General features: G+C 42.1%; 2 protein-coding genes across 2 annotated transcripts; both read left to right on the top strand.

Moving 5' to 3' along the window:
• The first annotated feature begins 200 nt into the window (after positions 1–200).
• Positions 201–3,826, top strand: LOC142971214 (NAD(P)H dehydrogenase [quinone] 1-like). Its single transcript, XM_076111873.1, has 6 exons — positions 201–315; positions 2,486–2,653; positions 2,737–2,867; positions 2,941–3,054; positions 3,140–3,241; positions 3,527–3,826. Exons 1-6 carry the CDS (start codon positions 201–203, stop codon positions 3,824–3,826), a joined length of 930 nt encoding a protein of 309 aa, XP_075967988.1.
• A 13,676-nt stretch (positions 3,827–17,502) lies between these two features.
• On the top strand, positions 17,503–18,642 carry LOC142962705 (atypical chemokine receptor 3-like). Its single transcript, XM_076103325.1, has one exon. It carries the CDS (start codon positions 17,503–17,505, stop codon positions 18,640–18,642), a length of 1,140 nt encoding a protein of 379 aa, XP_075959440.1.
• The last annotated feature ends 5,783 nt before the right edge of the window (positions 18,643–24,425 follow it).

Consider the following 24,425-nt stretch of genomic DNA (forward strand, 5'->3'; position numbering starts at 1 on the left):
AACGGCCACAATTCATGACTCGCCATCTGGATAGCTATTACTCACTTTGCCCCTCAAGCTCTGGCAGATATACAAAAACTGTGATGAAACAAACATCAATCTCTTTACGGGAAAAGATACTGGGCACCGTTAACCTCTAGTAGGAAAATGGATTGACTTTCAAAAGGCTCCTCGGCACAGATGCCAAAAAGGCACTTGTCATGCGTCCCATCGCCACCTTGCCTCTTTTCAGTGACTTATTTCAGGTCAACCAAATGCTGCACCTCAAGTTCAGTATTCTGTCCATGCTGAAGATGCAGAGAACCATTCTCACAGGTATTATGCAAGAAACTATAGGATGCTGTACAAACTTTTGGAAAAGAACCATCTCAGGAAACCTGTTATGCTCATATCTGTTCTGCCTACAATATTTGAATGTATTTTGATATAGGTCTTTGGCATCTTAAGTCTGCATAAAGCAGCTGCTTGAACAAAATAAACAATGAAAATGCAAACTGGATCAGATGTGGTATCCTTACTCAACTTAGATTCTTAGTATGAAAGGACTCTGCAGATGAGGAACAAAAAAGACAAGAATGGGATATCCCTACTTTTGAATGAGCCCAGTCTTTTTCCATCAAAAAATGTTGACAAGAGTCACAACGGACACCCTGGCATAGGGGCCTCTTGACCCGTTAGGCCCCTGGTAGGCCATTGGAAATCCCTCTGTGGACATGTTAGTGTTGTCCTTGTCAATGTTACGATAAACAATGTATTATTTGACTTACGTAGCATCTGCATACTGTTGCAACATATCCTAAGGTGCAGTAAATATAAGCATTCTGTTTAAAATTTGTCCACATATATAAAGGATCAAATAATTGTATTTTCTCACATTGGCCATGAGATGGCACTGTAGGCTACATTTTCAAGTCATTACCCAGCATTTATCATAATTATAAACAAGCTAAAAGCCACTATCTATATGTGCCTTTTTAATGTCCCTATGTACTCCATAGCTGCAATTGTTGTGGTTTTGTGTGAAGGAGCTGCTAAAGGTGGGCTGCAGATGTTCTGTCAAACCTTTAGTAGCACACACCAAATATCTGACACACAAACAGAAAGTTTGAAACATACTTGGGAATACTTCATGCAATGTTGCGACAAATAACTCTGGGATCATGTTGCTCTATAGATCGCAAACCATGAAAACAAACCTCATGGCAAAATGACATAATCCCTTCCCGTCACAACAGAGAGAATACGGCCGGATGTTCAATATTAAACTCAACTAGTGTGGTGATGGTAAAACAAAAAATAGAGAAGCCACAGAGACAAAATGAGAAGGCCTCTTAAAAATCCAGAATGCTTCAACATGTTATGTTTGAAAAAATGCCTCTATTGATGTGGCAAACACCTACCAACCCTTGAACCTAAATTTCAATAAGACAGAAAAATGAGAGACAATGGGAAGAAAGCCAGCTGACAATGAGTATCCATATGTCTCACTCATGCGGCATGCTTGCACGCATGGACGCTATATGCTAATAGGTAGCAGTTGTCCATTAACCCCTCATCCTCAAAGTGGCTGAAACTCAGGGCTGATTTTGGTCCCAGATGTGTGCCAGCTCATGCCTTTGATGTCCATCGCCGAGTCTTTTTTTTTTTTTACAGGGCAACATTGATGAGTGCGCTCCACCGCAGGCAACTTTTTCTTTAGAGAAAAGTAATGTTAAGGATAACAGAGCTGGAAACAGTAGAGTGAGAGGATCACTGAGCCACATCTGCTTCATGTGGTTCGAAGACATCAGGACTGGCACACAATTTTTAAACATCTTAAACATAGACAGACAAAGGTAGACATGCACACTCTTAAATATCCACACGGTTACTGTGTAAAAGACACAGAAACAAAGACATTAACAAACCTACGCTCCGTCTCTTTCTGGCTAGGCTGAAATGGGGAAAACACACACTGCCATAGAAGATGTAGGTCTAAGAGTATTATTGTAAGTTTATCCTGTGTTTAAACAGGCAAAATCTGTAGCTGGTTTCACTGATGAAAACCTCCATATTTCTTGGCTTTTAGTGGTTCATAAATTCCACTCCCCATTTAAAAATGCTGTCCAGGGTCAGTAAAAGATATGTTGCTGTGTTGATGAGAGTTCTGAGAGATGCCAGGTGATTGGTTATTGATCTTGATTGCTGATTGACAGCACCTGTGAGGAGGCTGTGTGTTGAGTCTTGTGGTGTATAAAATAGCATCTTGGCTGTTGTTCTAGACTGACCTGCTCTCTCATTCAACACAGCAGCTATCTGTAAAGTTGCAGCTGACATCTGTATTCAGAATGGGTGAGTTATCAACTATGTGTTCTTGTATTTGCTGAGGGATTTGGCAGTATGTGTCATGTTCTGAGTAATGTTGGATCTCATGAACTGTAATGTTTCAGTGGTGAGATTTCTGATCTGATGTGTGCTCATTTCCAATCTCTAATCTTTGGTTTAGCCGCGAAGAAAGTGTTTATCGTGTATGCCCACCAGAGCACTGGCTCGTTCAACGCTGCAGCCAAAGATGCTGCTGTGGAAGTTTTAGCAGGTCAGGGCTGCACAGTGGAAGGATCGGACCTGTACGCCATGAAGTTTAAAGCCACTGCTACTGCTGAGGACATCATCGGTATATCAATATCTCCCTGGCATTAGAAGAAGTTTAGCTTTATATTGAACTTCGGAATTAAATGAAATAATTTGTCTCGGCAGGAGAAGTCAAGAATGCCGATCACTTCCGTTATGCAGAGGAGACCAAACTGGCATGGGAGGAAGGAAGACTGTGTGCTGAAATCACTGAGGAACAACGCAAACTCACTGAGGCGGACCTCATCATCTTTCAGGTAGAGGCTTGGTGACAGTAATGTTTGTTAAGCTGCTCTTAGCTCAAAGCTAACACTTTGCCTTACTTCTCAGTTCCCCATGTACTGGTTCACTGTTCCTGCCATCATGAAGGGCTGGATCGACCGGGTGCTCACACTGGGCTATGCCTACTCTCAAGAAAAGAGATACAGCCAGGGAATCTTCAAGGTAAAGGCTCAAATCAAGCGGTTTGCATTACTAGTCTGAAACTGTTCCATCATTTACTTTTCTAACTTGCTTTCTTTCTGCACAGGAGAAGAAAGCAATGCTGTCCTTCACCACTGGGTCTCATGAGTCCATGTTTAGTGCAGATGGTATTAATGGAGACATGAATGTCACACTGTGGCCACTACAGGTACTGAATCAGAATATTGCTTCAAATCTGCATTAAAGATCCAGAGTGTAGGATTTGAGTTTAATGGCATGGAATATATATATTAATCCTGTTCTCCCCCCCCGTCTATAATAACTTCAAACTAAATTGTTTTGGCTAGTGTAGAATACAGAACACAGATTCTAGAGGTTACAATCAGTAACCTTACTGATAGCTACCACTAAATCAACCAGATTGTCCATTTTTATATATAGATGAGCTGTTAAACATAACATTTTACCTTAAACACTGTTTCTCGCTATCCAGAATGGCATCCTGCACTACTGTGGCTTCCAGGTTCTGGCCCCTCAGATCTTCTGGGCACCGTCTCACGTTTCCTCAGAGGAGCGCAGCAGCATGCTGGAGGGCTGGCGTACCCGACTGCAAGGTGTCCTGGGCGAAAAACCACTTTCCTTCACTCCCATGGACTGCTTTGATGGGGAGAAGGGTTTCCAGCTGAAGCCTGAGGTCCATGAGAAAAATGCCACCGAGGAGTATGGACTGACGGTTGGGACCCATCTGGGAAAGGCAATACCACCCAACAACCAGATGAAAGCTGGAGTCTGAAGACATTGGTGCTTCTGTGTTTCCTTGCATGACAGAAAAATAAAGGCTGACTTGAATTATATTGATTTCTATTACATGAGTTTTTGATGAATATACACTGTCATGGTTCAAATATGAAGGGCACATTTCGTGTACTGGGTTTTCTTTGCATGTACAAGTGGCAGAGTCAATGTGGCAGGACTCTTTAGTGCCAGTTTTTCCGTCTTGCAAAGTGATTCACCACTCAGTTGTCAGCTTTAATGGTGATGCAATAAATGTTACTCTGGCAACCAGAAGTGTTTATGGGCCATTTTCTCAACAAATGGTAATTGGGCCATCAAGCTCCTGCTGGGATCTCTTAAGCACAGTATCTTTAGTCAATTAAACAAATTAAAATTTTTGTTCTTAACCTTTTTACAATCTAGTGTCGACCTTATATCTTATTGGGCACAAGATTATGATTTCAGTTGTGTACCAGCTCTTGACCTCATGTTGCCTCAATCAAATCCTCTACTTGTAAAAACTTAAACCAATCACACTATACTTTTTAGTTGTGTGACAATTCTGCATTTAAATCTTTTATAGTACCTGGTTGCTCTCTTGATGGGCCTCTGGGGAGAAACGCGCTGCTTCTTTCCCCTCTGACTTCTTTGATGGGAACAAGTTTCCAGCTGAAGTTCATATGAAACGTGGTTAAAATTATTTTTCCTGACGGTGGGAACCCACCTGGGGAAACCTCTCCAACCAAAAAGCCAGATCAAAGCTAGAGGGTAGTGATGAACACTATTAGTTCTGCACATGCAACAAAGCTTAATGTCTTGCCGATTCCTGTGGAAAGTTTGATTTGAATGTTTGGGTGTGCTAAGTTGTGTGCACTTTTGTTTTGGACTGCTTATTTTGAATCAATCATCTCGGATACCGTCTGGTTGAAGCTGAAGTGCTCTGTACCTTGTATACAGACATGCTGACGACAAGAGTCTGCTTGCAAACAGGTTTGAGCTCTACACAGCAAGACAAGTGGCCGAGCACTTTTCCCAGAGAAGCAGCTTTTGTTTGGGCATGGAGGAAATGAGATCGGGGAGGGGAGGGGGAACACACTTAAGGAAATGGCCTTGCACTCTGATGTCCAGACCACAGCCTGTGACATGTAGAAACTCAGCATTGTGCATATTGCACAGCTGAGGTTTCATAAGGTCACTATATTTGTTTGTGTTCAGTTGGGTCCCGTTTCATAATCACCTGTCCCTGCAGTTGAACCATGTTAAGATCTTTTCCTTATTTTGCTGTCAAAAAGCAGAACAGATTCTGTGATCTTGAGTTAGCCAGTAACCAAAGTAAGACATTTAATATTGTGCTGAGCCCTTTCAGCTGAACACTCTGGTCCCACATGAGAGAAGTCCTAGATGACAGCGCGGTTAAATCAAGCTTTCAAGTGTGAAGTGTTTGAAACGTATGACTCAAGATGCAGCAATCAGCTTCGCCCTTATAATTAAAACACAAACTCTGCATCTGTAGATCTACACAGAAAAACAAATCCCTTTTATTGTCAGTATGACGTGTTTGGAGTTTGCTTTATATATGCATCATTGACCCAGACAGAAAACCATAGTTTGTGTTTGTATTGCTGGGTTTTGGGGCATTGAGTGTTTATGTATGTAAGGCTTTTACCACAGTCTCTGATCTGCTGTCCATCCGGCTTTGCCATTGTCCATCCCAGTTCTCCCACCCTGGCTGCAGAGAAGGCCATTTTTGTCCGGTTCAATGGGAGGAAGTGGGCACCGTTTTAAACCAGATACGGAACAGAGTCACCGGAAAAGCAGTCCTGCTACACTGAAAGCTACACACGTTCATTCAGATGAAAAAATAGTAATGTAATTCAGCCTAAGCCTTCAGGTTGAGTGGACCTGGATATTTGTATTAACAATCTTTAATCTTAATCCAACTTTAAAGATGAGTTGCTCCAAGACAAAAAGCACCTTTAGATGAGAATATCTATACTATGTCTGTAAGCTTAGTTTAGGACAAAAACTGGAAACGGGGAAAAACTAGCCTGCTCTAAAAATATCTAAGCCAATGGTTGCTTAATATTTAGGCTACCGTTCAGACATCTTCTCCTCTAACTCTTGGCAAGAAAAGAAATGTCTTTTTCACAAAATGTCAAACTATTCCTTTCAAAGACTGTAATAAAGTTTAAAATCCAGATATGAAAATTATATACATAACGGCATTATTCCTTCAACCTGATGTTGGCCGTGCGGGGCCAGATGTGACTGATTATTCTTCGTTGACTTTTGGGTGTTTTGATTATAGGCTGTAAATGGGTCCCTGTGTTTGCACCAGATGTCATAGTGTTAACAACAGGCCAGCCATTAAACACTACAGAGAGAGAGAGAGAGAGAGAGAGAGAGAGAGAGAGAGAGAGAGAGAGAGAGAGAGAGAGAGAGAGAGAGAGAGAGAGTGTGTGTGTGTGTGAGGGAGAGAGAGATGGCAAAGTGCAGGAGAAAGCGAGCTAAACTGAGAAATGAGGCAAATCATTTATATCAACCATGCTCTCACTCTTTCAGAGGCTACATTAAAATCCAATCAATTATAACTCAACGAAACAGCTTGTCGAACTTTGCCTGCTGTGTGAGTGCGCATGAGAGTGGGTGAGAGAGTGAATCCATATGTGCACATGAGGAAAGTGAGACACAGTTCAAGGCAGTTAGATTAAGATTGGCAGCAGGAAAGGTTTTTTTTTTTTTAATGAAGAACTACACTCGCGTTTCCCTTTATGCGTAACTCAAGTTCTAACTGCCCCCCTTTACCTTTACCCTTTTTTCGTATCACAGAGTGTCCATTGTACGTTCTCTCATCATTATGAAACCAAGGAATTCACTCTGACATCTGAGGACAATCATCCCCCAAACCAATTAGAGTAGCCTCTTAAATCAAGTTATTCTCGCGGCATATACTTTGTAGATAAGTTCCCACAATCTTCGTCAAGGAGAAAAATGATAAGATTGATAGTCCAATAAAACACCTCTTTACATTTTTATTCCTGAAACATTTTTTAAATAGTTTTACTTCAGGGAGTAACTTACCTGAGACATTATACAACATATCTTAGGCTGAACAACCTTTGGCATGAGAATTTCTTTTTTATTTTCTCATAAATTCAGAGTTTAAACTACTTGCACGAGTATCTGAAAATGTGTGTGTGTGTGTGTGTGTGTGTGTGTGTGTGTGTGTGTGTGTATCAAAGATAAATCTCCCACGGCCCTATGTTGGTGATCACAGCCTGAACAGCTGGTTAGATAAAATGATAAAAAAGGGTGGACTAAAACAGCTGTGGAGGAACACGACCACGAATAGAGCCAAGGAGCTCTTTATACAGAGTCCAAAAAAGGATAGAAAAACACGGGGGAAAAAATAATAACAATCACCGCCTCCTTCCCCTTTTCATGAACGTCTGCAGGATGTGTCTTTCATGCCTTGGCCTTTTCATTCTCATCTCCATCCTTCTTTTGTGTTAGTCCTCTCCTCTCACCACTGTGGAAATGCACAGGAAACGTTTATCACAATGGGACTTTGCACAGATCTTTTGCTCATTAGGGATTTGAACGTTCACTGGAGACGTATTCCTCTGGGGAAACGGAATGTATTTCACCCCATACAAGAAAACAAGAACACTTTATAATCTGCTAACAGATAACCATTTTCACTTGTTGGCCATTAATTGAGGAATAGTTTGCCACTAACGATGATCTTCCCCCTCCACTGATGCCATTATCATCATCCTAAGACCCATCTATCTTCGTTAGCGTCTTAATTATCATCACAAAGACATGATCGATTTTGTAAAGCACTTTGGTCAACGCTTGTTGTTTTTATATGTGCTCTATAAATAAATGTGACTTGACAAATCAGGCTCCTGACACGCACTTCACTCAGCCCGCCTGGCAGTGACAGGGCCCAGGCAAGCCTGCGCTGTGCTACTTCACTAACACTCACACGGAAGGCCTGCCATCATGGTTTTGATGAATGAACGGACATCAGGCTATTTGGCCTCCATTCAGGCTCTGAAGTATGGAGTGCCTGGTGCTGGGAAAGATGACGTGAGCGAGCAAAGCTGTTTCGTATTTACGAGGCTTGCGTGTGGCTGGGAGGTTCGGGGAAGGCTCTTGGTGGTTTGGGGCGTCAGAGTGACAGGGTTAAGACTGAAGTCAGCCATTATGCCCCTCTCTAAATCCTTTTGTAATGAGAAGCAGATCTCTGCTATCTCCACAGCCTAGGGAGAGATAGGAGAAACAGACACATGGTGAACACAGTACATCCTGTCCCTCACTTCTGATTGATCCCTTGCTCCCATGTTGACTCCTCTTCCCCTGCTACCTCCGATCCAATCTTCTTTCTGGCTTTTGTTTCATGCATCTCCCTTGGATATTCCTCCCACTGTCACACATCGGTATGAACAATGAAAGACTACAAATGGCCTGTTATGTTTTTGTCTGTGAGTAATAGATGTAGCTGAAGCTCAGGGTTACAGATGAGACTATGAGGAAAGACTGGGAAAGCGAGTGCCCCTCACTAGGAGCTCCAGGCACGCAGGGCTCAACTCCAGATGCTGCCTGGGTTGCCACATCCTGCTCGTAATCCCCCTGAAGTGCCACATTCGCTTATTTGTGTGTAAGTGTATGCAATCGATGGGAAAACCGTGAATGGGAACCACCCAGGATACAGAAAAATGGCTTGAGGTAATTTTCCATCACATGTTGCTCTGTTGATTTTTATCATTTTTTGCCGCAGGGTCAGTTCTATAGGACATGATATTTACAGTGTATCGCCATTTAGATCTTTTCCCATTAAAGCGAAACAGGCTTCATTCTGCTGTTTATCTACATTATTTATTCCTTCATCTTGTTTGAGTGGTGTGGAGTCATGTTTATGTCCAATAAAGCCTGCAGTGTTTAGTTTCCCCTCAGTGCTCACGCTCTTCTAAAACTTGACATTTCTTGTTTGCAAATGGAACCTCACTTTGTCTATGTTAACCCGGCTTGTTTACCATTGATGCAAAGTTTCAAACTAAAGTGAAACCATGAACTTGATTCCAGTAACAGTGCATCAACACTAGCCATGGGCTAGCAAGGCAACACCTAAAGGTAATGTAGACGGTGAAGCTGTGGCAGCAGGCTTTTCCAAAACACATTCCAGAAGTGCTGATGGTCCATTTTTCATTTAGCGTGACAGGACAATAGGGGTGAAAGTTAGCCACCTTATCTGTGAACTCCATGTCAGTAGCATGGACAGGCAGCGTGTTGTGAAGCATACATCAGGATTGTCAGGATAGGATTACTAGATTAGAGCTACGGCCCCCAGGGAACACAGTGAGACGGACACCTTCTCGTGCAGCCTGTGGACAGATTCTGTCATCCATAGTGGACACTCACTGTCCCCTGGAGCAAGATGTTTCTTCATCTTTTACCCATTTTATATGATCCCAATGACCTGTCAGCTGGCTCATGTTAATGAACATGGTGTGTTTTTGTGTGCATGAGTGCTGAACGGGTGGGGGTGAACAGAAACCTGTAAGGCTTGGGGGGGGGGGGGGGGGGGGGGGGAAGTAGAACCTGCATGTTTGAGTTACTGCTGCGTGCAGAGATGATAGACAAAGTTAATGGACTGTATGAGACACAGCCTCACTGAATCCACTGGCAGATTCAGTGAGGTCAGCGAAAGAGAAGGGGAAAGGAAAAGAGCAAAGAGAGATGGAGCTCTGCAAGGCAGCGAGAGAAATATTTTTTGGGATGGCAATATCTGTCGGTCAGTCCACCACATTGGTCCAGACTGAAATATCTCTGGATTGCTATAAATGTTCAAGATCACCAATGGATGAATACTTTACCTCCAGCACTACCATGAAGTTGACAGTTGTGGTTCAGAGTGAAATACGGTTGAGCTTTCTTTTTACTTTGTCAAAAGGTAGTTGATGCACTTAACGGATTATGGAAATGCCTTTGCCAAATAAATTCTGACCAACATTTAACTCATATCACTTATGTGCCGTTTCTGTTGACTGTGTCTTCCTGGATATTTCCATAACGTGCGAACATTAAAGAACAATTAAAACTTGCCCAACTGAAACAAATTCCTGAAGACCTCTCACCATTTTTCTCCCATAGATGGATTCGATGGCCAAGGCGACTTGTTTTATTTCCGGTCTGCAACCTCTACTTCTTCTACTCTGTTAACAGGCGGATCATGCATAACCTATGCTGCCAACTTCTGACCAAACTATGCTGTAGCTGACTTTACATACTCCAAGCCAGTTGATGGAAACGCACATTTCTTTTGTTAAAACATTTCAAAAGTTAAAATTGACAATTGAATGGAAACACGGCTAATGTATCCTGATTTTGGTGATTCCCTGCATTTTCCTCTGGCGCCACAGTGAGGTTGACTTTAGATCTTTATTGAACAGAAATCTGAATTCCCTGACTCTTCATCTCGTGCCTCTAGTGTGCGAAATACCCGGTGGCAATCGGGGGTCCCGTCTTGTGAGCATGTTAGCATGCTAATGTTAGCATTAGGCTTCACTACAGCCTCACAGAGCTCTTAGCATGGCTGTAGACTCTTGTTTGATAACCATGGATCAAATGATTACAAAGGTGTTGCAAATCTAAAAGCCCACTGCTACCCACACATCACCAAATGGCAGAAAGACACAGCAACTAGCTGAACATAGTTCATCATTGAGCAATGTCCGATATTTCCCTTTAGGAGTTGGTATTGAACAAACAACGCAGATCTTAATGGAGAGTGAATATTGGACTTACATTTGTTTCACCATAGTTCGCCATATCAATTTAAAAGCTGGTGATATGTCGGTACACCTTGTTTCTGTTGCCCCCATGTGGCCAAAAGATCTGGTTTAACAAATATTTTATTTCACATTCCTGTTTAACACAAAGCTTCTTGGTATATTCTCACTTTTTCTCGTGTTTGACATTTGAGCAGTTCTCAGGTTTCACTGACATTGGAGGGGCTAGTGTGAGGGATGCTCTGTCAATGGGAGGAATGCCTTGGTTGCTACATTCCCCGACAGGGAAGCGCTCTTTCTGCCAAACATGCACCTGCATGAACATATTCCTCAGAGAAACAAAAGATCACCTCATCACAAGCTAGTAGAAAATCTAGAGTGACAAAACACTGGCTCAAAAACACCAAGACAAAGCCCAACGGAACAAGTAGCTGCCAATCTTTTGTCCTTTGAATTTATTTCACTTCCTGGTGTTCAGACACTCCATCACAAGCTCCATCCTCTCCTTGTGAGCACTGCTTTCAGCTTCACTCAGACAGGCCCTCATCCAACTAAAAGATAATTATAAATGAATAAGTAATTAAGTGAAAGATGAGTGAGGTTAGAAGAGCAAGGGATAAGGAGGAATGTGAGGGAGTAGAGAAATGCAAGAGGGAGCCTCAGAGCGGGAGGGAGGGCGACAGTAAAGATGTTAAAGATGTGGTTGAGAATGAGGTTGGGAAGGACCCTCTGAATGGAGATTTGCAACAAAATAGATTGCGTCTGTCAGACCCCCCACCGTGACTGCAAAGCTAGACTACAATAGAAACGGCAGTCATTGGGAATAACTCTCAATCTTTCTTCCTCTGTGTTCCTCAACTTTTCTCCCACAGCCCCATCCCCCTTGTTTTACGTCTTTGCACCCTTTTTCCTCTCTTGCAGTCACCAACCCTTTTCCATCTCCTTATCTTCTTATCGTTTTGTTTGTGCTCAGTGTCAAAATGTGTATGACGAACTTGGCCTTGTCTAAAATCCTGCAGGAATAGTTGAAAGGGGCCATACTGTTTAAATGCACTCTCCAAAAAACGAAGGACGCAAACTTATGTTTGAAAAGTGGACAAATAAAACTCTGGATGTTGTTTTGAGCAATAACACACGTAGAGCAAAACTGTAGGAGTCCAATGTATAGCTTGGACACAAGTAGTAGAATTACAGTATTGAAAATGTAATTTAAATTATTGAACCTGCATTAATTGTTTTTTTGGTGGGGGGGGGGGGGACGACAAGCTGTCAAATCGACATTAACCTTTGACCTTTTAAGTTGAAACGGCGAACGTTTCAGCAAACATTTGCCTTCACATCCAGCAGACACAGAGAGACATTGTCATTCATTTGGAGTCATGTTTCTGGCTAACAGATCTCTCTTTTCGCTCTGTTTTTATTCTCCACAAACTGTGGAAAACAATCTGTCTCTTTAGGCCAGTCTTTATCTGCTGCTTAGAGCTGCAGGTAGCATGAATTTATTAGAGCTGTTTAACTGAAAACAGCTGCCTGCTGCTTCTGGAAACAGCTCTGATTAGAGCGATGATAGTGAACCGGTTAAAAAACGCCATAAAACCAAAACATTTAAGCAATAAGAATGATCAAGAATATAAAGTATGTAGCATAAGGTTTTTAATGAAAATAAACTTTGAACAGATTCAGGCAGAAGTGTGACGGTGTTTGGAGTTTAAAGATTATTTGACGTTTAATTATTGTGTTGTATGTTCATGTTTTTTATAGATCTATTGCATACTTCGAAATGCTTCTGAGTTATCCTGTTTCCTCCAATTCTAACTAGATTCATTACTAAGAAGATATACTACCAGAAGGTGTATGGTGGCTGGATGGCCTTTTCTCAAACAACACATACATACACAGACACAGACACAGACACAGACACACACACACACACACACACACACACACACACACACACACACACACACACACACACACACACACACACACACCCCTGCTGTTCCCAGTCCGGCCTCCCTGTGAATGAGGACTGCAGAACAGAGGTTGGCAGCGGTCTACAGGGCTACGGATGCTTATCAGAAAGGCTTACAAATCCCCCCCTGATGCTCCTGATATAGAGGACAATGGATATGCGTGCGTAGTGGGAGCTCTCTTTAAAGCCTCATTGAAACTGACTTCATACTCTGCTCTTTAATGAGGTCAGAGTATGGCCTGCTGGCTGCATTTCATCACTGAATACAGGGCATGCAGTCATAATAAACTTCAGTGGGGTGACCTGTACGAGTACACAATATATTTTTACTATGAAAACATGCTGGACATACTGTACCTGCAAGTCAAAACTTCAATCATTGTACATGACATCAAAATAATTACTTTCACTTATGAGTTCTATCAAAGTATATTATCAACAAATCAAACATATGAATGTGTATATTTTTATAAATTCCACCGGGCCTTCCTTTTGTGATTCTGTCTTTGCATTGAACTTGGGGTTAATTGCCCTGGTGGGAGCAGCTGTGAGGCCACCAGAGTTGCAGGTGAGCTTTCAACGGCTTTCAGTAAACACATGAGCCTCCCACAATGCTTTGTGCTGCTTCCAGAGGATGTGCCTGAAATGAGACTGAATAAGGCTCAAACGACAATAAAACAAAAAGTCTTCAGCAGCTGATGTTGTTGTTCATAGTTTCAAGACAAGTATTGCATCAATAAAAGAAGTCAAAAAAAATGTACCACATTAAGCCCTTAATTTGGTCAAAATGATTCTAAATAACACAGACTGTCATCGGATTAACATATAGACTCAAACCTGAATATAGCTGTTGGTGTAGTTCGTTATTCAGGGTGTCTTTTCAGTTAGCTCAATAGGGCTTGGTGTTGGGTTTAACCTGTTTGGTGGTTTTGGGTGGAAGCAGAAAACAGATGTGGTTTACTGTCTGTCTGCATCTCTGGTTTCATATTTAGGTAACTGGGGCGGGGCACAAGGAGGTGCCCTTGTAATATGGTTGAATATCGTTAATGCGTATTGTGCATCATATTTATGATGCATTTATCATATATATTGTGGTTCAAAGGTTGAAATTATTTTATAGCAGTTGCTAGATCATAATATAAATCCTATGCAATTTATAAAGCTATAAGATTTGAGGTAAAATGTACAGTGTCTCAATACATCATAACATAATTATAGCCCCCTTTCTACTGATTTCATGCTTTACATGAATTATATAGTATAGATATAGACCTGCATACAGTATACAAACTGGAATATGGAAATATACAGTTACAGTTGACCAATCAGTCACTAAATCTTAACAATAAATATCACAACAGACACAAAGCAGCATCTTCAAAATATACAGTTTCTGAAGTTTGCATGCATGATACTATGTTATTGCATTCCAGTGCATGATTTAAATTAATAAATCAGTAATAATACAACATATTATGCCATACATAGCCTACTTTAAAAGGAATGATAATGTATGCATGCCAGATTAAAACGTGTAGCAACATACATTTTGATGATGAAATGAAACTATTTAAATCTTTTATTGTGTGTGCCTGTAGCGAGTAAATCATAATACACCTGATTTTAAAAGACCACTGCTGCAGAACATGTGTGAAGCATCTAACAGGTGAGTGTCATTTAAAATTGTTGGGGATTTTACGTTTTCTAAATTTGCACAATATTAGGTTATTGCATTTTTCTTACTTTGTAGCTTTTTTCCTAAAATGGTCATATATTACACCCATACGATACATTGATAATAACATAGCCTGTTGTTCTTTACTTATCGCGTAGTGCATGCCGTACATGTACAGACTTGCATTCCATAAACACACTCGCACGAAGTAAGAGACACATATACTGTTCAGCAATGTGAAAATGTGTTATTAAGTTGTATTTCAGGAGAGTTTGTAAACAGGAAATTCCACGTGTTCTTTTTTTATTTCCTTCTTGGCCGAAACTCGCCAGACTGCTTGCTGTTTATTGAGCGCCCGAAGCGATGCCATGTCAATACGCAAAGCAGTTAGGACCAGCCTTGGAGGCGTTTCTCCTCTGAATTTCAGCAAGTGCAGAACAAGGAACAGGCTCATATTCATTTAAGGACGCGGAGGGTAGCGCGCACACGATTACCCCAGTGGAGTTGACGTTTCCCCTCAGCACCAAAGCTAAACAAAAACAAATCTGTTCTTCTGAAGAGACGATTTCAGCGAGGGATCAGGAATCAAAACAGGTAAGCTGCCTATATGAGCTCATTTGGGGACAAGATCAGATTGTTCGTGTACAGGTAGTTTCTCGGCTTTCTAACACTTAACAAAATACCCCCAGAGATGCTCGATACCTACGATCATCTATGCGTACTGCATACATACAAATATACTTAATTTGTGTCCATTCAATAACTGTATTAACTCCTATTATTACAGATACAAAGACATATGCTCAATTTTGTTATTGAAATGAATAGTAATATACCATCATTTGTGACTTTTTTGTAGTTCTCCATCTTCCCAGCGTGCCTCTCCGCTGTTTATTTGCCTCGACGCTCAACCGCGGATTGAGGCTACTGTATACTAAGCGGACATCTGATAAGAGTTTGTTCCCAGCCTGATATAAATCAACAATGGCAACAATGACATTGTATGTGTTCGCCGTCAACAGCAATCTGGGAACTTTCGATGGATTCGGTTGTGCGTAATGACGCACAAGGCAACTCTTTTACTGGTAATCTATACGCGAAAACCCAAAGTCCTGTCTCAAAAAGGCAAAGATTGTATCCCTCCAAACTAAAGCCTGGAGAAACTTCTGACAAACACGTTGCACCTGCACCATTCATGTCGGCAGCATTAGCACATGAAAATCGCCTTCAATTGCTTTTATTTTCTGTGTATTGAGGAACAAAAGACGTTTTCAGCTAATTTGTAACTGGATGCTGTCGAGCTGAAAAGAGGAGAGAGAGAGAGAGAGAGAGAGAGAGAGAGAGAGAGAGAGAGAGAGATGGGCAACATGTGCCGTCTCTGTTATCTGACGGTGTGGGTGTTAAGAGGTTAATTAGCTTGAAGCCTCTGGGGCTACCTGGCACCTCCAGGTATTTTCCATATAATATAAGGGAATTAGACAGAGGCCATTGTGAGGGATTATCTCAGCATAGAAAATCCCTCTATTAGAATGAAAAGCACTTTCCAGTGTCTCAAAATAATTGAAAGTGGAATTAAATGTCAGGTTTCTGACATTTCTTAAGAAACTGCTTTATCAAAAGCAGTGGGAGAGCCGTTACTAAGCCGAGGTAGCAATACTTATTTATTAAGTATGTGAAAAATGAGCTAAATAATCCATTACAGAAAAGGGTCCTGCATTGAAAAATAAATGCAGTTTTTTTAATCAAATGGATGCAGTCAAATTCAAGCTCATTGGCTCAGTGGAGCTCATTTTTACAACTGTGCATACAGTACTTTTGGGTATTTCAATATGTGTCATTTTACCATATTCTACAAGATGATTATTATGTTTTGTATGTACAACATTTTTTATTAACCTGCAAAGCAACTGGTAAATGTAGCTGTCAAATACATGTTGTGGTTTAAAAAGTACACTTGCCCCTGAAAGGCAGCGGAGTGGACGTATAAAGTAGCACTAAATGTAAATACAAAAGTTAACTGATAACATATAACAAAATCAGACATAACACACGCTAGACAGCTGCACATCTTAATAACTTCCAGGTGTCCTTGTATACATTTTTACTTTGCCTTTTTCTTTTATCACACACTTTGTGCCAATTATCCCGCGTGCAGCACACGTCTCCTACAAAGGCAGATGTGTGAAGCGGTCACATTTCACTGTTTTCCGCCGTGCTGTGTCACCCAGTGGTCGGTGACCCTCGTTTTAACCTTGGATGGACCATTTTGCAGGCGTCAAGACTCCCGCTGATTTCTGCACACAATTCACTCCGTGGGCGTACAAGTCATTCAGGGGCAACAGCGGGGTTAAGCCTCTCGTGTTCTGGTTTTGATCTACTACCTTTCACCTCTGATCTTTCACACTGTGGCAGGCTGCCAGTTAGGGGAGCTAAGAAAGACATCACAGCAGAAAAGTCAGGGTTTCAGTGGTCAAACGAATCATGCCAGGTTATTAGCATGCCAAGCTGCTCCAGACTACCACCTCTGTGATCTTGCATATTGCTTCAGTCACCTTACTCATAGATTTAATGTATCCTGTATTTGAAATTGTGTGCATGTGTTTTAAGTTATAAGACTCAGATGTAGTAAAATGACGTATTCGAGGTTATAGGCAGTCTTCTCTTTGATCATCTGGGTGGTGACAGCTCCTCTCTCACCCTCTCCTTGGCGAGCAGAAGAGAAACATCAGATTTATTTCTTACTATAACAAGCATGTTAAAGGAAAACATGGCATCAGGTTTCCCACCCTGACCAATGCTTTATCTTGGAATGCCCGGAACGCTCCGGAAATACACCGTGTTTGGATTTCTCGAACCCACTTCCTCATGTCTAATCTGCACTCTGTGCTAGTGGAGCTAATGTAAACATTTATTGTACTGCCCCCTGACTGCACATCAATCACAGGGAACTAATATGTTTTTGACACGGCAACAGAGAGCTTCTATTAACTCATTAAAGCAGTATTTTGACAAGTTAACCGCATTAAGATTCCTCAGGATCTGGTGGCACACCACAAGTGGCTTTATGTTTTATTAGCTCATGCACTTTGAGTCCACAACGGTAAAATAAGCCATGCTTTATGAACAGAAAATTGCTTCTTAAATATGATAACAGAAGGTAGCATTTCGTCTTGTTTTTACAGGATCCGTCCCAGTCAGAAGTGCTGTGTATTCCCTCCCAGTGGTCTGTGGTCGTCTCCCAGTGCTGAAAAATGAGTCTGAGCACCAGTGAGCTGGAGGACCTGTGGGAGTCGTTGGGGGACTTCAACTTCTCCGAAGCCTTTAGCAACATATCGAGTGTGGATGCAACGGTGTGCGCCACGGCTTTCAACCGCAAAGCTCTGCTCTACTCCATGTGTGTCCTCTACACGTTTATCTTCATCGTCGGTCTTGCTGCTAACGCTCTGGTCCTCTGGGTAAACATTCGTGCCCAAAGAGACTCCACCCCTCGCCATGAGACACACATGTACATCACCCACCTGGCAGTGGCAGACCTATGTGTGTGCGCCACCCTGCCTGTGTGGGTGAGCTCGCTGGCCCAGCACGGCCACTGGCCCTTAGGTGAGGTAGCGTGTAAACTCACACACCTGCTGTTCTCCGTCAACCTCTTCGGCAGCATCTTCTTCCTGGCCTGCATGAGCGTGGACCGCTACCTGACTGTGACGAAGCACGGGGACCATGAGAGAGGCGCACGCAGGAAGCTAATCCGCAGCGGAGTGTGTGTAGGGGTGTGGCTTCTTGCTCTGTTCGCCTCCATACCAGACACCTACTTCCTGCACACTGTGAAGGCAACGCATGGGGACACCATACTGTGCAGGCCTGTGTACCCAGAGGGAAACCCCAGAGAGTGGATGGTGGGCGTGCAGCTGAGCTTCATCCTGCTGGGCTTTGCTCTCCCCTTCCCCGTCATTGCAGTGTTTTACGTGCTGCTAGCCCGCGCTTTTTCTCGTTCCTCCTCTTCTTCTTCATCATCTTCCACAGTGGAGCAAGAGCGTCGTGTGAGCCGCAGGGTGATCCTGGCCTACATTGTGGTGTTTCTGGGCTGCTGGGGGCCCTACCACGGCGTCCTCCTGGTTGATTCCCTGTCTCAGCTGGGCCTGGTGCCTCTGACCTGTGGCCTGGAGAATGTGATCTACGTGGCCTTGCACCTCACCCAGTGCCTGTCCTTGCTCCACTGCTGTTTCAACCCCATCCTCTACAACTTCATTAACAGAAACTACCGCTATGACCTCATGAAGGCCTTCATCTTTAAATACTCCACGAGGACGGGTTTGGCACGCCTCATTGACACTTCCAACATGTCTGAGACTGAGTACTCTGCTGTAGCTGTAGACAACCCACCACAGATCTGAGACGGTTTGTAAATCCAAATGTTTACAAATGCAATATATGCATATGTTACAACTGATTTGTTCTTATCAGAATCTGTTCACAGACAGCATCCTTTGTACAGAAATCTGCTTGAGTCATGTAGAAAAGCTTGAAGACAGGCTAATATCAACGTTGATGGATCAATTTCAAAGCACTTACAAAGCAGTTTTATTATAACAGCTGATACTGAAAGCATATATTTCACTCATTGTCACTCATTTGTAAAGCCAATACAGTGGCCGTATATGTGTAAAATCATTGCTTGTACTGTTGATGTAGGATTGTACTGTGTGTGTGTGTGTGTGTGTGTGTGTGTATAATCTGACAGGCATTGAATACCGATAGTATCAGCAGAGTAATATTGTTAATCTTTTTTTTATATAAATTTGTATTTATATTCTGTACATTTTAAATGTTTTGCGTCCCTCCTGTATATCAAAGACTTCACACCCTGATGGCTGCTCAGTTCTACACTTCATGCAACGCTGCTTCATCGTTTTAGTCGAGCTACTGACTGGCTCAGTGTTTTAGTCCTGCTGTCTCTGTTAATTATAAGCTCATGTCACTTCAGTTGAATCCTTCAGACACAAAAAAAACTGAAATAAATTTTCCTGCAACTAAGGTTTGTAAATGATCTAATGCATGTGTGTTCTGAGTTGCATAGTTACAGGAATAGTACGACTTGTAGGGAATTTAGATGTCCGTGCACTAAATATGAAGCTACAGCCAGCTGCTGTTAAGCTTAGCTTAGTATAAGAACTAGAAACAGTGGAAACAGCTCGCCTGGCTCAGTCCGAAGGAAAAAACAAATCCCAAGAATTTGCTTACCAGCACCTCCAAAGTTGACTAATTAACATGTTATATTTGTTTGTTTGATTCGTACTAAAAGCAACGCTCGGGGGAGGATTATGTGCTGGACTATTTCTTTGCTGGAGGTAGTGACTCTCTGTTGTCTTTCAGTCTTTGTGGCAAGCTGAGCTGAGGAAATCTCATGCTGGCTTTAGCTTTCTATTTGGCGTACAGACATAAGAGTGGCACTGTATCGACCCTCTCATCTAATGCAACTCTCTCTGCGAGAAAGCAAATAAACATCAAAATATGAGGTCTTGCATGTTACATACACGACAAATCCTTAACTTCTCTGTTTTCTTTTAGTTCTAAATATTTCCAGTGTCTGGATGCTTCAACTGGGACTACTGAGCTTAAAGAGCAGATAGATGTAGCTCCTTTGTATTCTGAAACGTACAGTATTATGTACAATACTGTACGGTCGCTATATTTTGCATCAGTGCTAATTGTGGAAAGGAAAACATGTGCACATCCATGTGGTATTAATCCTGCTGTGCCAGCACACAGGCCACAGATGGCTGAAAACTCTATGACCAAATAACACAAAAGAATAGCCCAACTACCTTTATGTAAGCAGCAGCTGTGGTGTGTAACAACCAGGTGTTTATTAGGGACCAAAGAACAAAAAAAAGCATATTTACTTTAGAGTTGTGTGTGTGTGCATGTGTCTTTGTGTGCCACAGCTTGACTCCCAGAAATGACGTTTTATGTATCATAAATATTGAGTTATACAGTTTGCTCACTGTCTGTTGTAGGAAGCAACATATTCTTTTGATGCGCTGACATAGAGCACATTGTGTCATGTGATTGGTTACACATGTATGCTTTTACACTGAGAAGATTTCATTTTGCAATCAGAAAAGAGTGGGGACACAAACATGTGTCGAGAAGAACAGAGGCATTCTTTTGGTATTGCAATGTGTAACATGTGTTTTGTTATATATTAAATACAGAGAAAATGTTTTCCTCCATGTCTCAGTTTCTTTGGCTCTTGTCAAATTAAGCTTACAACTAAATAATCATGCCCCGAGATTCCTAAAATAAAGGGTTTCAACTGAGAAGCTCCAATGACGTTGGTTTTGGAAATGCTTTTACTGCCATTTTTTACTGCCATGCCATTTGAGGCACTGAATAACAAACAAACAAACAAACTCATGCAGCGAAAACATAACATCACTTTGTGTGGTTTGTCCCAGCTGTCACGGTTCAGCTAAGCTTTAGTTTGACAGAGTATTTACGTTTTCTCAGTTATCGTCACACCAACTTTCTTTCAGACTGCAAAAGAAGAAAGAGATGTCACTCCTGCCAACTTAAATTTTTCTTTTTACCATCGGGTCAGAGGATACAATTCAATTGAGTTTATTCTCTTGCATTTTGCACATAATTTAATTTAAGATAGGTGCAAGTAATACGTCAACCCATCAGTGTTTTGCTCCGTTAACCCCAGTGCTTGACCTACTGTCCTGTGGGATGGACACCACCCTGCCACTGTTATCCTCAGGATTAGTGACGGCAATCCACAGTGCCTTCTTTGCAATCAACTGCCATTTGTGAGTCCTTCAGCGTCTTCAGGCAGCTTCCTCCCCCTCCTTCTATGGGAGGATGAGCTCAATGAGAAAGACCACCTTGGTGGCGAAGGACCACACCACTATGTCTGGGCGGAGGGATGTGGTGGTCTCCCTGGGAGATCTCCCTAACCAAGGTCAACTATCTTTTTTGTTTGTTTTGCCCCTGAGTGTAGATGCAGCTCAATCCAGTGTTCCTTCCTATCCTGAGGAAATAGATACATTTTGTGTCCTCCTCGCAATAAAAATTAAAAATGTCTGCCTTATCACACTAAAGTCTGAAAACATTTTTGACATGCATACACCTTCTCCTTCTTTTCCTTGTTTTTCACCTCTTACCTACATTTTCCCAGTGTTTTGGCCTCCTATTTCACTATCTGCACACGTCACCAGCTGTGGTGCCCTTGAGATAGTCTTGCTGACAGGATGTGTTGAAGGTTAGCATTGTTGAGAGAGGGCAGCTCAGCCCTCCTCTTTGCTGAACCACTGCTGGAGGCAGGCCAGGAGTGTCGTTGGCTAATCTGATGAGGAAGCTGTGCGGGGATTCACAAAGGTCAAACCAATTGATTGATCTGCTGATGAAACCTTCCTTCTCCGCTGTGAAACTGCCTTGATCTCACAGCACTCCTGGTGTGCGGTGATCATCTCCGCCGCAACCAGTCACTTCCTCTCCTTTCTTATTTTCCCCTCACAAGACATACTCGTTTGACCGGAAACCCGTTCAATCTCTTCCTGATGTTGCAGCCTGCTGATGGCTTGCTCCAGGTCACTGAACTTCCACCAACTAACTCACTAAACAAGATGACATGTGTAAATGAAACAACTTTGTAGTCAGTGGAATGCAGATAGTTTTGGGTTTGACAAAGTGAGGGCAGGATTATAAGGAGGCCCCAGGCAAGAAGTGAGCTGAGCCCCCGTTAAGCCTACTCCTTGTTCCCCTTACGTTTTGAGTTGATACAATTTAAATGTAAGAATATGAACTATGCAAGCATAATTTAAATAATAATGTAATTAAATGTATGAGACAGCCCCTCTATATGACAAAAGCAGCAATGCAGAACAACCAGATATCATTGTTTTTCCCCACACATTCTTCTTCCTTGTCAAAAACCTGGTGCTTACTTTACGGACAATACAAATCCGTCAACTGCCGACATTTCCGCCAGAGATTCGGGTGTGTTATGCTAATGTGGCCGCGAGTGGCTATAGCCTCAAGCAGAGATGAGGAGCGGCCTACAGAGGTCTGGTAAACTCACTTCTCATTAACTCAACACCTCCACCTCAATAGAGTTCCCCTTTTAAACCCACCCCATTCCAGTTTGTATTAATCAATAGATCAAGGTACCACAAAATAATTGCCAACCTAAGGGCTTTGGGGCCCTTGAGAGTTAGGGTCCTTGGAGCATTTTGCCAGCTTCGAATGGGTAATCCATGCAGCCTCAGACAGCGCTTGTTTAATTTTTCATGCTACGAGAATAAAAACACCCTAAAGCGGTGGTTATATAGGCTACATACAGACGGTACACACACACACACACTGAAGATGCAGGTTTAGATGGGAGTCAATAGCAGCTTTAATTATAACTTGACATCAGACCATTACTTCAAACTTTTCCATCCATACAGTAGATGCTCAGGTGCTGCAGTCATGTCTGAATACTCACAGGGTGAACGTGTAACACACACTTCTGCTGCTCCGCGACTGAACGGGTGTGATTTACTTGGCACGCACATATGCTGTAAAGTGCCTCGCTTCCTTTTACAGTTTGCCACTTATGATTCTCCTCTGTTCCCGTTATGAGTTGCTTATACACAAGGTGTCAAACACACTTAGGAGCCAATCTTCTACTCAAACCCAAACACTCCACTTGGTGTAAAATCTAAAACTGGCTACACAGGCGCGAACTCTGAAAGCTTCCCCGTCTTACTTTTTGCAGTTTTCTGTTGTCACTACCTGGAAGGCATACGGAAATATAAATTTGTACAAGGAAAGATTTTGAGAGATTCAGAAAAGCTCAGTGGTACCAAACCAGATACTGAAATCATCCAACATCCAGCTCAGTCCTGGCTTTTCTTACGGCTGGTTCGTGCACGAGTTACAGTGCTTTCTAAATGGGGCTATCTGTTTTAGTTTGATGTAAAAAGCGTAGGAAATGGGCCAGAGATGAAGTCGATTAGGGAGTGTTGTTTTACAGCACAATGATAATCTCTACCGTATGCTGAGTAGCGATAACATTAATTAATGACGACACAGGGAGGGGTAGGTGGAGAGTAATTTAGAGCAACTGGATTTTTTAATGTTATCTACTTGAGGAGCACACTTTAAAAATGTACTGAGCACACTCACATTGCAGGCTATATTTACACATACTCTGCATGCATGTGTAGTTGTTATTATTTCTGGCCCATTTCCAAGCATTTAGAATAAGTTCAATTCCCAATCAAGTCTTTACTTGTTCCGCTCGGTCTGGCAGGAATTCCACATGAGGACTCATGCATGGCGAATAATGGGTCTTGAATTATAAATGAAGAAGAGGAAGGCAGCAGCTGCTTTTGCTCACAGGGAGTTTTTGGTGTGAATATTAAAAAAAAAGTCAGAGGATAGGGTTAGTTAAGCACTTCATGACTCCACTCCCATCAGGAGAGGAGGACAAGTGCGACGGCCAGATGTCGGACAGATGTTCAGTCAAAGGGGAAAGGAGAAATTTGAGTTAAAAGACCATCCTGAGTTTGGATCAAACAAAAGTGATGGCACATGTCAATTTACAAAGTCACGGCTTATTTAACCTTCCAAGCTCAGGCCTGATAACATTACGTTTACAGCAGATTCTTTGTGTGCACTGGAACACATCAAGAGAAACAGAGATGCTGCTGCTGTTCAGGACTAATGGTGATACAGTTCAGGTCTTTTAGAGCAAATGAACCAGGCACAATATATTTTCTGTTTCAGACAAAGAGAAACAGAGCAAAAAGTTCTTCAGCTGAATGACTAAGAAGGGAATTTTAAAAGATTTGAGCTATCTGTCTCTGAGATATCTGATCTGCATTAGTGCTAGCACCAAAAGCAAAATTCCTCTTGCATCATTTGTTTTGGTGTGGAGGTAGAAACATCAAAGAAGGTTATCTCATGAAGGGCAAAGAAAATCAAAACTCTTTTCATGGCAAACAAACTCTAGAAGGACACTTGGTGGCTGAGTTTGGCAATAATTAACAATTGAGTGGGTTCATCACTTGCACATTATACAGTCATTTTTTCCATAGATGTTACAAACATATTATGATATGTAGATTAGTGCAGCTTTAAAGATAATACGGCGTTTGTACAATGATACAATGAAGTTTCACCTGAG

The sequence above is a fragment of the Anarhichas minor genome, unplaced genomic scaffold (assembly GCF_050575085.1).
Source record: "Anarhichas minor isolate MPS153535 unplaced genomic scaffold, ASM5057508v1 ptg000004l, whole genome shotgun sequence".
In the NCBI taxonomy this organism is placed as follows: domain Eukaryota; kingdom Metazoa; phylum Chordata; class Actinopteri; order Perciformes; family Anarhichadidae; genus Anarhichas; species Anarhichas minor.